The sequence below is a fragment of the Podarcis gaigeae genome, assembly GCF_964106915.1.
Source record: "Podarcis gaigeae genome assembly, chromosome: 17".
Classification (NCBI taxonomy): Eukaryota; Metazoa; Chordata; class Lepidosauria; order Squamata; family Lacertidae; genus Podarcis; species Podarcis gaigeae.
The window spans coordinates 18,399,832-18,414,271 of record NC_139694.1 but is presented as its reverse complement, the minus strand read 5'-3'; the positions used below and the strand labels follow the sequence as shown (position 1 = coordinate 18,414,271).

The following is a 14,440-nucleotide window of genomic DNA, read 5'->3' as shown; positions in this document are numbered from 1 at the left end:
CCCCCACACACAGACAGAGCCCTTCGTCTTTGGCCCCCAAATGACAACTCAAATATAACTGCTTCTTAAAATAAGAGCAATAAGTGGCTTCTAACATTTGCAGTTCAGATGTGCGACCAGCTACAGTACCATTTTTGCTAAGACATCCCAGCAGAACCCTTAAGAAGGTAGGTGTGAATTGCACCACACATTTCTCTTCCCCGTGGCACAGAAACACAAGGCAGATGCGTGGTAAGTGCGGTGCTATACAGTTCCCACTTTGGGAGCACGCTGTCAGCGAGAGACCGATAGCTCAGCAAAGAGCATGCGCTTATAAAATTTGATCCATTTCTCTTATCAATCGCCCAACATTCCAGCGCTGAAACAGGGTCATTCCAGCGCTGATGATGCCTTCGGAAAGCATGGGGAAGTTAAGGAAAGGAGGCAAAAAGGAACATGATGTACAACAAGAGCCAAACCACCTAAGTTTTATGCACCACACAATTCGACCTTTCCTTTCATAACTTTGTGAAACAAAACTTTACGCACTCAAGAATTAAAATCGCATCATTATTGCTGTCCCAGCAATTTTGCTCCACTCTCCTGTGGGGGGTTCAATGCCTTACCATGTTAGTTAATTTGTTAGCTGGTCACAAGTATGTGGCAACTATTTGGGCGCCCCCCCCAAAAAAAAAATCTATCTCAGGCACACAATGAAAATGGACAACTTGGCACAAACTTTGCATTCTTTGTGCTTCAGCTGTCTGTGGCAGAGTGACATTAACACTGCATCGTTGGGTAAATCCTGCTTTTCTAAAATACGTGTTATTTATTTATAGTTCTAGAGCTCTTCCTACCATCAGGCTATTCCTAAAGATTCATACATTATTTTCCTAATTTTGATATTTATTGCAATTTAGATTCTATTCATTACTTTTGGCAATTATGTTACTTCGTGAAGTGGAAGATGCTCACCTAAGGTTTCATCTTACAGACATTTCTTTCTGTCACATACGTAATTATTTTGTAACCAAAACAGCCTAAACACACATGGCAAGTTAATGTATGGTTTTGAAAGAAAACTGTGCCAAAATAAGAGCACTATTGTTGCTTCCCAACCTTTGGTATATGCATTTCTGAGTGGTTCTAAAGTTATTTTTTTCTTCTTAGACTGTTTTTAACTGTTTTTTTTTAAATTTAAAAAAAATCATTCCATGTACTTTCAAACTAAACGTCGAAGTCATGTTACAAGGAATACAATGCTGATGCTACAATTGTTCCCTTAGAAATTCAAACTGTATTTTTCAAGCGGGCAAAATGTTAATACACACTGATAGTAACACGTGTTAAATTTGAAAGCAGGTCAAACTGATCTAAATGAACTATTTTATATACAATATATATTTAGGATGGAGGTGCACATTAGATTAAAAGATTGAGTATATTTTATTGCTTTTATAATTACTGCATAGATTGTGCAAGCTGCTGGTTTTCGACCCAAGGAGTTAGTACTGAACAAATAAAGCTATGCTTGTATTTTTGTTACCTAATGTTCTGTATACTAAGCCTTGCATTTTTAGAAGTAAAGAAAACAGAGGTCTTCAGAATTACTGCAGGTTTGGTTTTTTAAACATAAACCTTCCCCTTCTATAGAGAGGAAAATGAACTAAAATAGAATGGATAGTATGAAACTCAAAATCATTACAATATAAAGTGAAGCAAAGTGGCAAAAGAATCATTAAGTAAAGTGATCAGTAGTGTTTTGAAGATTTCTGTCACTTTGAGGGCTACACCATGGAAAGAGTTAAACCACAATCTGCTCTTTGTGTGGGAAGGCAGCACAGTTCAGAGCAACCACAGCCCATGATAAGACTTCCTTATCTCAATGCTATTTTTTTTTTTTTGTTAACTACTACAGTTTATTTCTTTCCTTCAGAAAAGAATTGACCTGCGAAACAGCTATTCCAGAACTCTGGACTTTAATAATGCATTTACAAGGAAAGTGGCAAAGCAGGCCGATTTGCAAGAAATGAGTGAAGTGGTGGTATCTGGTAGTTTTAAAATTACTGTGCAAAATAGATTTAAGACAGTGTAACACTGATGCCAAGGAAGGGCCCTATTCTGTCAGTGATATAGTCCAAGTACAGTATTGTGGATCTTACCAAGAAAATTGTGAAGCCTCGGACTTCAGCATGCGCCAAATACTTCCATAAAGCACCATTTCTAAGCATGTTTAAGTAAACCCCATCAAATTCAATGGAACTTACTAATTCAGTCCAGATAATACACCTAAATTTTGGATATTTCAGCTATGTAAGGACCTGCTAAAATCAGAAGCATAATGGATACAAAGCTATGAGGAAACATATCTACTGCGATGAAAGTGGAAATAAGAACCGATGTTATTTAAACATGGAACATATATTTTTTTAATAAAATAAAAATTAAACCCTAATACCAAACCCTGCCATTTTGCTGTAGCATAGGATAACTCTATAATCTTCAATATACACCTGGGATATTTTTTAAAAAATGCTTGAAAATAAACAACTCAAAGTTTATTCTAGCTGAGACCTGACATCACAGACATTCTCCTCAAAACTGTTTAAAGTGTCATTTATAAAAGATGATATTTTGCGGAGAGTACTGACAGACAAAACACTGCAAATAAAGATGCATGTTGCAATTGCATGTGGCAAGAATGAACATGAATAATCAGCAATCATAATTGCATTTTGCAACCAAGCTACAGTTAGAAAAAGCTTTTCAAATGTTCTAACGTGCATTGGCAATTTGTTCATTGTACGCATTGTATGACAATTTGTATGCATGGACAATTTGTACAAAAATTGTTTATTTAAAATGGTTTATATCTATTCTGCAACCGTAGTATAAAATGGTCAAGTTTCCTCTCCAGAATAGGAACATGCAAAAGTATTTTCACATAACACCTTCTGTCCTTCCCATCGATTCATTTTCTAGTAGATGTAGGAGACTATTCCCCACACACACACACAAAAAGATGACTCCATAACAATATGTTTAAAGGTATGCAAACTGCTTTAACTGACTTTTCTGTTCTAAACTGAATCAAAAGCAATGTAGGGGAGAAATAAATTATAGCAAAACCTTTAGGTTTGCTGGACTACTTCTGCAGCCAAACTATTAAAAAGTTTCTTAGAATCTGAGCGTTAAAAAGGATCTAACATCTATGCCACAGACCTCAGAAAAGAAAAGCTTTTATTAATTGTACAAAACTGAGGAGGGAAGTATTCTATTACTAATCCTCCATTCTGCATAACAAATATAGATCTCATAGGTACGAAATTCCAGCTGACATCTCACTTACTGTTCTGTCCTACTGAGTGTAGCTGAGTGTGATCCCAAGTTAGTGTGCTTCGGATCACAATCTTAAAATACAGTAACATTTCCACTTCAAAGAAAAAGAGGAAAAGTCAGGCGTACTGAATTCTTTTTACTCCAATGTCTCCTAAGATTTCTGTGCACAGATATTTTATAAAGCACTGCCAGGACTACAACCACAACAAACATCAATTGCTGTGCAAGTGTGGGGGGAACGGCAGCTTTGGGGTTTAATTTTGCTAGATTTTTTTCCTCCCACAAATGTGTATACAGCACAGCAATATGCCATTCAGTATTCAGAAATTAGTGACGTAAAAATTGACAGAGCAAATAGGACTTAGAAAAACGCTGGATGTACAAAACTTCATTACAAAACTTGGAGGTATGTCTTAAAACTACTCAAGAAGTATTAAAATGATGTGTCACTAGGTTTGTCATGAAACTGTTTGCAGCAGTGGGTTGTATACAAACTGAACCTGAACAAACTACTTATCTTGCATAAACCAAAAGTGATATTTAACCATGCATATGGCAAACAACTGATAGAACTCACTCAAGAGCATTTGTGAAAATATTGTATTTAAAAAAAAACGCACAGGAAAGGAGGCAAATAGGCAGGAAATAACAACAGACCATAACATATACATAACAACTGGAGGTGCCTTTTAAAGTTTCAACTTTGAAGGTAAATTATGATACATATCTTGTATCAGCACAGAGTAGCAGATAATGAAATCAAGGCAGCGTTCATGTATTTGTAAGCAAATTCCACTTAAAGTAGCCAAACTTATTTCTATACAAATGTTCCCAATAGGGAGGTGGAAGTATCAAATTTTGCATGCAGCAGAGTACCTAGTGAATGAAAAAAATATGGTAATGCTGTATGTCTAAATCTATTACAATATACCTATATGCTGGGATATTGACTTCTTTTTTTGACATGTTTCAAATATCTTGCAACACCTTTTCCCACCTGTTTTGCACCAGTGAAGTTTACGTTCACTTGCTGAAAAGATCCCCAAGTTAATCACACTTTGATGCCAAACAAAATATAAACAATAAAAAACGTGTCAGCCAAAAAGCTACATGACTGTATCCAATCACTGAATAAGCCTTATCATTGTTTAAATCTTCATTCACAATGCTGTGAATGCCTCAGTCCTTTGGAACCACAATGGCTTCTAATTGTCAAATGAAATCTTAATTATTTAACTATATCGCAATGTATGCCACAGAAATATTAAACAACTTGGAGCCTTCGTTCTTTCCACACCTATTAGTCATATAATTGCAGATTAAACCATTCAAATTGCACCCTGCTAAGATTTGAACTAGAACTGTTCAGAACTGACCTAGAGATTCACATTTTACCTGAAATATACTCTGACCACTTCACGATAAATGTTACTAATGTTACACGCTATAGACCCTTCACATCTCACATGGCGCTATGCTGCAATTTATATTGGATCAGAATCTGCAATCCGTTTCTTTTATTTATTTATTCTGAAGCTTTTATCCTGCCAATCATCACAAAAGACTCACCATATGTTAAAACTATAAATACCTTCTTTGCATCAAAGCTATTTGCAGTTAAATCTTTTTGTAACATTATTTGTCCAAATGCTCTACCAAGTAGTAGAATGTATATGCAGTACATAAAATAACTCTTTCTAACGTTCTAAAGAATATGCAATCCTGCAGGCCAAAAGTGACAGCAAAAGTTTAATTTTGTTTTTGACCTTGGACGTCGACTTTATAAAGTTACAAAAACCGAAGTAAAGCAGGAAAAATGTACTGGATAACCAAATGAGAACTTCTACTGCTCAGAGACTTTTTCTTTTCAAACGAACCTCACATTACTGGAAAGGCTATACAGTATATGATAAAATTCAGCATGGGATCATATTATGTTTCCACTGTCAATGCTTAATTAAAAATAATGGGACACTTTTTCCTTTTGTCACTCAGATACCTAAACAGAAGAGCTGAAACGATGGTAGCAGCAATAGTATTTTCTGGTCTAGATCAATACGATTCATACCTACATTTTCATTATAGACATTTCTAATATATAACCACTGGGATTTATTTCCTCCAGAAACAATTTAACAATATTTAGCAACATCACCGGCATTTAAATAAAATAAAATGTTGCATTCCTTCTTCCGCCCCGCGTCCTTCCCGCACACACCTCGAAGCGTTAAGATTTACACAACTTAACAAAGCACATGCAATACAGTTGAGGTCCGTCCCCCCCCCCCCCCCGCAAATAAAGTCCGAGCGGCTCGAACAGTTTGCAACTCTTACAAACCCACCCGCTTGCCGAGCGCAAGTTTCGTGGTGTTTTTGGTTTGTTTGTTTTTTGGATTGGTAAGAAAAGGCGATTAATATCTACCTGAGTGAGACAGATGGGAGAATACATCATGACTTCGCTCTGAGAATGCACTTCTGCGGAGAGAAAAAGTATCAAAAGCGCAACGGTCTCATCTGTTCATGTTACAGTCATCGGGCGAAATCGGAATCAGAAGGAGCGACCGCGGAGCGCCGCGAGTTCCCGACAAACCCCAGTCCTCCTTAAATAGCCAAAGAGATTCAAGTTCACTCCGAGCGCTGGATTTCCCGGGGTGAAATCCAATCTACACTTTTTAACCCTCTTGTTCTCGGAGATTCCGTCTTGGTGCTGCTGCTGCTGCTGCAGTTGCTGCTGGTGGATTGGGACTGCGGGGGGGGGGGGAGAGAAACCGGATGGTGGGGGGGGCTGGATGGATGGAATGCAGCAGGAGTTAAGGAGGAGGAGGGGGGTTGGCGAGACTTTTCCCTTCCCTCGCTCGCGCTGCCTTTTGCACCACCACCACTTACTAATACTACCACCACCCCCACTTCTTTCTTTCCCGGATCTGCAATCGCTCTTGGAGAAGCTGTCGCGGCGCGGGGGTTGATACACCACGGTACTGTCAAACCCCGTTGCCAAAGTTCAAGGTTGCTGCGGCGGCGGCGGCGGCGGCGGAGCGGAGCAGGAAAGAAATCCTGGCGCGCGCGGTGATGGCAAGGCGAAAGTTTGCAAAGGAAGAGAGAGCCCTGTGCGCTCGAGCGCCAGCCCGGGAGTGTGCGCGCGCGCGTCCCCCCAAGGCTGCAAAACACTTCGCAGCAGCAGCAGCGCGCAACCGCCGGGCTTCTCTCGCAGCAGCAGCAGCAGCCTGTGCCTCTCTCTCTCTCTTTCTCCCCTCCCTCCCCTCCACCCCCTTTCTCTGTGGATAATGTTCAGAGCCTGCTTTTCAAACGCCCACTGTAATAAAAATGATCTCTTGAAAATTCAAAACGATCAATCTCTTTCTTTCTCCCCCCCCACCCTTCTTCTTCTTCCCGTCCTCCTCCTCCTCCCTCCTTCCCCTTCCCCCTCCCTCCTTTATGATCTCCTCTCTGCAAGACCTGGACGTTCAAGAAGGGGGGGAGGGGGGTGTCCATGTGCGTGTTTTGGGGGGGGGGGTTGCATGGCACCGAGCGCACTTCTTCGGGTCCGTCCCGTCCCCCCCCCAGGCTCAAGCTCTGCTCCCCCCCCCCATCAGACTTCAGGATTTCGGTTTATTATTTCATTACACCATCGACGCTCGCCCTCCTCCTCCTCCTCCCCCAGCTGCTGCCGCTGCAAACACATTCCTTTCTGAGCCCCCTCCCCTCCCCTCGCCGTGCCTTTTTCCTCTTTATTAATCATCATCTCGCACTGTACGAGAGCTCGGCTGCTGCCCATTTCGCAAACATGCTTTTGCACTTTCTCCTGCTCTCGCCCTCCCCTTCCCCCCCCCACCCCATGGTTAACCGTTAGGGGGAACTCTGTGCTGGTGGAAAAGAGAGATGAGTGGGGTGCGTCTGGGTTTGGGAGAGGAGGACGCACACTGGGGAGAGGTGGGGCGGGGGGGTTGGACGGCGGCGGGGAAGAGAGAGATTATTTGCAAAGCGCAAGTTCCCCGAGAGCGCCAAAAGAAGGGAACAGCCCAACTTCGCTCCTGAAAAGCTCCCGCTGGAAAATTCCCGCACAGAAAAAAAGTGGGGAGGAGGAGGAGAGAACAAAAAAAAAGGGAAAGTGCAAGGGAAAGCAACCCCCCCCCTTAAACAAAATAGTCCGCCGCTCTGTGGACATTCGATCTAGCAGTTGCGGGGGAGGCGTGCGGGGGGCTACAAAGCCGGAAACTTTGCCAGCTCGCCACTAATTAGCCAAACAAGAATGGAGGGGGGGGAGGAAATGTGCGCCGGGGGGTCTTTCTTTGCAGAGGCATTCCCAGCACGGGCAGCGTCTGCAAACCTCGCTACCCTGTCGCCTTGCATGTGGAGCCAAGGTCACTGCATTGTGTAGCTAGTGCTGGGGGGGGGGGCAAAGTGGGGAGGGGGTCTCTCTCGCTCTCTCCCCGTTGCAATATGGGGCTGGGAGTGCTCTTGCAGAGACCCTGTGACGGAACGGAGTTGGGAGGGGGGAGGAGAGGAGACGCCCTCCTCCCGGGGAGCCCCTTCCACGTGGCCCCTATCCCCCGCCCGGCGGCAGAGGAGCCGCCGCGCTCACACGCGTGTGCGCTGCTCGGATAGGCTGCTTTCCCGTCCCTCTCCGGCGGGCTTTCCCCCCCCCCCCCAGCTCAGCTCAGGGAGGGAATGGGTGGCGGGTTCCTCCTGAGGGGGGAGGAAAGGAAAAAAGCCCGCGGTAGCAACACACTAGTCTGCTTTCAATCTCGCCAGCCAACTCGTGCCAGGGAACTGAAAAGAGTTCGCGCGCGCGCGGGTTGCAGCCTTTTTTCGCTTCAAGGAATGCAAGCGAATTAAAACAACGCAGGCCGACCAGGTTCTCACACGGTGCGAAGATCCGGGAATATACTTTTGGGAACGTCTCCCGTCTCCCTTTTCATTATGTATCCCTATATATATAAACTCCTGAGGACAGCTGCCCCACGCATGGTGTAGTCTAGTCCATGAAAGCTTGTGTGCCATAAGATTATTATTTTTTGCATTTAAGGTGCTGCAAGGCTCTTCGCTGTTTTCCTGCAACAGACTCGAAGGAACCCCCCTCGCGGGTTGACAACAAAAAGGTTGCAAAAGGACAGCCTTCTTAGGTTGCCAACTGGGGAATTTATTTGCCAACTTATTGCACCAGAACATTGCAGCTGTATAAGCGGCACTCCTTTGCTTAAACGCGCCCAAGGCTCACCCTGCCCTGCCTCAAATTCTGCAGACTTTGACCTGATGAACCAAAAGAGGCAAAAGCGAGACTCTTCCACCAGGCCAACGCCTGCCTGCCTCCTGCCTCAGGTAAACTTTCCTCCTTGGCCTCTCCCTCCAGCCCCTTCCCCCGCTGTGTAAACTGTCCTGAAGGGACCAGTGACTTTTCCTTTTTCCCTTTTCTTTTTTCCTTTTGCAAAGTGGGATTTATTCACATCAGGCATTTCACAAGGACACATCAAGAGAAGCAGGCAGGTTCAAGTCAACCATGAAATGGTCACTTTTTAACCCCGTCCTGTCCTCATTAGGGAAATACTCAAACACAACCCATTCTCAAAGGGGTCTCTTAATGAGGGGAGCTTGCCAAGTCGAGCAGCTGCAATTGCCATAAATTTACAAGCCAGAGGGAGGGGGAGGAAACGAGAGAGGGGTTGGTACAAAGCAGGTAATGTCAAAGCAAATGGCTATGGCCAACAGATTAACCCTTCAAAGGCAGCCCACCTCAACTGTAGGTGCACTTCCCATCGGTGTAAACCCATAGAAATAACACTTTTTTCTCTCTTATTAAGGAGTGCTGTAAAGTGACCACTTTAGAGTACTTCACTTTAGAGTGCTTTGCACTAATATAAGATGCGATAAAGTTATTTCGGGGTGAATCACACACATTTTTTTAAAAATATCAGAAAATGCTCTAAGGCCTACAGGGTGACGAGGGGGTGTGACAATTCTGGTTTAAAGACCTGAAGTTTCCTTTGTGAATAAACATTCAGCGTGTCCTCCATTAAACTGCCATAAAAGACAAATTCACCAACATACTTGAACGTACCTTTTTTCAGCTGTTGGGATTCTTGAACAACAAGAGTCCTTCTAAAACACACACACACACAAACCACTGAAATATAGACATGGCAATTTTGTGAATGACCCAGATTGTGTATACACACACACACACACACACACACACACACACACAGAGCAGCCAAAATCTTTATATATCTGTTTAATAGCACTGGAGATAAAATAGTGACCTGCAGCACCCCATAACATAGCTACCAGGGGACTTAAAAGCATTCTCCCAATGCTACTCTCTGGAAACTGAGCCAAAGTAGGATCAGAAGGAACTACTCTGTATTACAGTGCTCCCTATTTCCATTCTCCAGAGCTGGTTGGGGAGGGTACCACGGTCAATCGTATGGAAAGCTGAAGAGAGATCAAGAAGCAGAAGATTGGTTACACTCCCCCGACCCTCTCTGTAATGGTCATCCATTAGGGCAACCAAGGCTGAATGAGTCCCATGGTCAGGCCTGAACCCAAACTAAGACCAATGGGTTTCATTGGAACTGATGTTCCATAAGAGCACAAGAAACCCTCCTGGTCCGGCCCAGTGACCCATCTAATCCATCATCCTGTTCTTATAGTAGCCAACCAGATGACCATTGGGAACCCAAGTAAACACGTATGATCACACTGCACTTGTGTGCTCTCAGAAGTCTCAGGTTGTAGCATTCTTTTCAAGCTATGAACTTTTCGGTGGCCTTGAACAAGCTACTGTCCAGGAGAGATAATACTGCTGACTTAGCTCCTTACAGGGTTGTTGGAAAGACTGTTGTAATGAGAATAACTTTTGGGTAGTCTGAAGTGCTCTTTGCTCACACATTACTCACATTTAGGAGTCTCCGTGCGATCAAGGGGAGGTAGGGCTGTGCAGATGTCCTCACCCTCAAGGCTGAACAGGCCCCACATCTGACACATGTGTTAAGACACAGAGGGTCTAAGTGAAGGTCTTTATAATACCTCTGTGCAGTCAGGGTTCCAGCTCCAGGGAAGCTCTATGTATGTAGGCATAGCCTTCACCTGTACAGATGTCCACACCTAACATGTGAATGTCAGGGTCAAAGGAATGCAAGGACTGCAAGGGCCACCTAACGGGGGCAGGGGCAGAGTACTTCCACTTACATGGTTCCATTGTTCCATAATTACCACCTCAAATGCACCATGTGCACAGAATTCTGTTTTTCCATGTAACTGAACTTTCGCAGCAAGTCCATCAGTTTTGTGTAATAACAATGAATACAATTTAAATGTCTTCTTCCTTTCATCTCTGAAAGCGGGTGGTGGATCAAGGTAGTTTTCAATCTTAGAATTACGTTCTCAATGTGAACATCATGGTACAGTGGATGCTCGGGTTGCAAACATGATCTATGTAGGAAGCACATTCACAACCTGCAGTGCCTCATCTGTGCGGGTCGCGATTTGGTCTTCTGGGCATGCGTAAAGCTCAATTTAACGCATCTGCGCAAGCACTGAAACCCGGAAGTAACCTGTTCTGGTACTTCCAGGTTCAGCACATTGCACAATCCAAAAACACGCAACCTGAAGCGTCTGAAACCCGAGGTATGACAGTACATGGAATCATAGAGTTGGAAGGGACCATGAGAGTTATCTTGTCCAACCCCCTGCAATGCAGGAATCTCACCTAAAGCATCCATGACAGATGGCCATCCAACCTCTGCTCAAAAACCTCAAAGGGAGGAGAATCCACCTCCTCTTGTGGGAGTCAGTTCCACTGTCGAACAGCTCTTAATTGTCAGAAAGTTCTTCTGTACGATTAGCCGGAATCTCCTTTCTTGTAACATGAAGCCATTGGTTCAAGTCCTACCCTCTAGAGCAGAAGAAAACAAGCTTGTTCCCTCTTCCATGCGACAGCCATTGAAATATTTGAAGATGGAGATCATACCTATCCAAACTGTCCAAAACTATTGTGAATCAGTACAAAACTGATTTTGAAGGGAGATCTCAAACCGCTAACAAACAGAAAACACCGCAACATAGAAACAAAATTGAAAGTTTCACTTCGTTTTGACATTAAATATCCAGACTTGCACTGGATCAGTCCCATCTACAATTGTATATCACACTGCATTGGCTAGTTTGATCCTTTCCAAGGCCTGGAGCACCCATACTGTTGTTATTGTAGCACTGATCACTCTGTGACAACTTCACCAAGTTTGCTTGCACAGTTTAGAAGCACTTGAGGTGTTGTACTCAACTATCATAGCCCAGCTACTCATCCGTGCTGGACACTTAGAGAGGGTGCACAGCTTTGTAACATGAAGGCTGTATAGGTTAAGTCATTCAAACTAGGGATAGGCCATTTCCACAGGTATCACAGTGGTGACAGTAACATGTGTTCTGGTCCGTAATCGCCAAAGATGTACATACACAGGAACCAAATGCCACCAGTGGCAAGAACAGCATCCATAGCATGTTTTCGTTCACATCAAGAAAAGTAAATTAAATAAGCTAATTGCTATGGTGCACAGCTGATAAGTGCACAGCTGCTGGCTTTATCACAATACAAAAAAGGGAGGAGAGTCACCTATGGAAGCGATCCATATATATATATGGACACATACATACATACATATACATACACATACATATTCATAGTGTAAGAAAGCTGTGAAAACACAGATAACCAGATAACCAATCTTCATTTCCCATAAGAGGAAATAAAGTAAGAGACGAGCTCAGTGACGTCTGGTGCAGGGATGGGGAGCCTCCTGAAAACTACAATATGACTGTATGTCTGTCCTCAGGTGCCCGACAGATACAGATTCACTCACTGACACACCAACAAACCAGCAATACGAGCTTAACAGACAGCAGTGCGACTGCAGGCTTTTCCAGGAACCAGACTGAAAGCAAAGAGCAACCAAGCCCATTCCATAAAGACATCCTTCAGAAGGGAGGGGAAAGTCTGTTGTGATTCATCTAAATGAATGCCCATCTTTAATAATCTAAGCATAATAACCACATGCTAGCAACATTCACCAGCTCTAGAAAGTTTCTCCCGAGGATACAAAGTACAGTAATTACTTAAGAATATACAGAAGCATAAACAGGTAACACACACATGCCAACCCCAAACATGCTCCTGGAGGATATTTTATGGTAGAGTGTCATTTGCTGAATTAACGCAATAGGCTTTGTGAGAGATAGCTCCTCTGCAGAAGGCAAAATATAGCAAATTGCACTTAAGTATGCATAATTCAACACAGGAAGGCAAGACAAATATGAGGAATACACTGCCAGAAAATGTAGAACAAGTTCTCCTTTAATTCTACACAAATGTACCATATGACTTAAAGAAACCAATTGTGTAGCTCTCAGTACATTTCCTTTTCTTATGCACATCCGTTTCGGAATATTTATCTTTTGATGGTGCTCAAAACACATGAAAACCCTGCAACTGTTTCCCTCATGTCCACAATTCTATAATGGTTTCTGATAACAAGTTTTAATTTTGACTGCTGTGGAGGGCTATAAGCAGTCAGTTAGCTGGTCCGTTTGAGAATGAAACATATAGCATTGTCTTAAATAGTACTTGAAAGTATGTCCTCAGAACCCAAGATAGCACAGAATACTGCGAGAGAGAGAGAACCCAATTAAGAGTCTTGTATTGCCTGCACTACAGTGGAACACCTCCAGTCTTCCTGCAATGGGAAGGATTAGACATTTGTGAATAAGAAAAGGAAACAAAAGTTAAAATAGGCCACAGAGAGCTTTCCATAGTACAAAAAGTACTTTTTTAATATAGCCACATACCTTATTTGTCTCTAATTATATGTCTAGATAGCAGAGAATACTGGGCTACTTAGACTTGCTCTTCACCCCTGCTCCCGACATCCCAGACATATGTATATATTTATATTTGTCTTGGGGGACAACATTAAGTTAAGAAATTACAATGTTAATTATGCTACTGCCGGTATAAACATGCACAGTTATTAAAGACGTCGCATACCAATCTGTCTGCCTAGATTTCAAGCATACGTACAGTTGAAACTCACCGAGCAAGCAGCACTGATTTCAGTGCAACATACGAGGTTAGCCAGCTCAACTGTATGCTTAATCAAAAACTAGAAACTCTGAAAGGTTGGGTTAGCTTTCTCCACCCCACACCCCAGCCACTATTAGACGGCGATTCAGTGTTTCGTTCTATTGGGCTCAGAAACAAATGCTCTTATTCTTTCTGCCTTAATGCACGATGCTGCAAAACTTTGCACACACATTCCAAAGTGCTTTGGCAATTATATTTCTAAGAGGGCAGAGAAAGCAGAAAGGGAAAGCCCTATGTCTGGATCACTGATAACATAGGAGTCTGTCCATTGTGCGGCAAAGCTCTACTTTATTTATAACAGCACTGTAAAACCCAGATGCAATATGAATACGTACATTATCTCAGCAAGTTCTATTACTTAAAGATGTGTTTCCTCCCCTCCATACATTAAAACATATATTGCATTTTAGTTTGTTCCTATTTACATACTACTGTTATTATCCCAATATACCATTAGGATGAGACTACCATTCACTCATGATACTTAAAAAAAAAAAAATCTGTATCTTGTTCAAAACTCTTTATTTGTGTTCTAAAGCTATTTCTGTGTGAGGAATCAGTCTTCCACCTAAACTTAAGTGCATTTAAAAACATTTACAAGCACTGTAGTTTCACACCGTGAAGATTCATAATACAGCAATACTGTACATTTTAAATCAGTAACACAGTCAGTGTTCCTTGGAACAATAAAATAAAAAGCAAGTTAAATACTGTGCTACAAATCTTTGCCGAACTGTTTCTCTGGGTATGGGTGTGTTTTCGCATGTGCAAGCACACATGTGCTCACCTGTTCAGCAAAAAGGATTTTAATTTTAACCTTAATTAGAAAATGACTGCAATTGGGGGGGAAATAAATGGAATTGCCACGATTTCTAAACGCACATCAGATTTTTATGCATTTACATTTCAGCACTACTCTTTTTATTTTATTTTATTTAAAAAATGCCGCTGAGCAAAACTGCACTCTGGCTACCAAGCTGTGAATTAATG

General features: G+C 42.5%; 1 protein-coding gene across 25 annotated transcripts in view; it reads right to left on the bottom strand.

The window, feature by feature from the left end:
* The window catches only part of NFIB (nuclear factor I B), a 311,149-nt gene that overhangs the window by 194,330 nt on the left and 102,379 nt on the right, over positions 1–14,440 (bottom strand). For 8 of the 25 annotated variants that reach the window (XR_014559362.1, XR_014559363.1, XM_083719099.1 and 5 more), the window contains exon 1: positions 5,741–6,694. The exons of 16 other annotated variants lie outside the window; for them this stretch is intronic. Coding sequence is in view for 7 of the 9 variants with exons in the window: in XM_083719099.1 (XP_083575225.1) it covers positions 5,741–5,770 (30 nt within the window). In the remaining 2 variants the exon portion in view is untranslated. Of the gene's footprint in view, positions 1–129; positions 238–5,740; positions 6,695–14,440 lie in introns of those variants that run through there. One more of the 25 variants, XM_083719102.1, reaches the window with a different exon arrangement.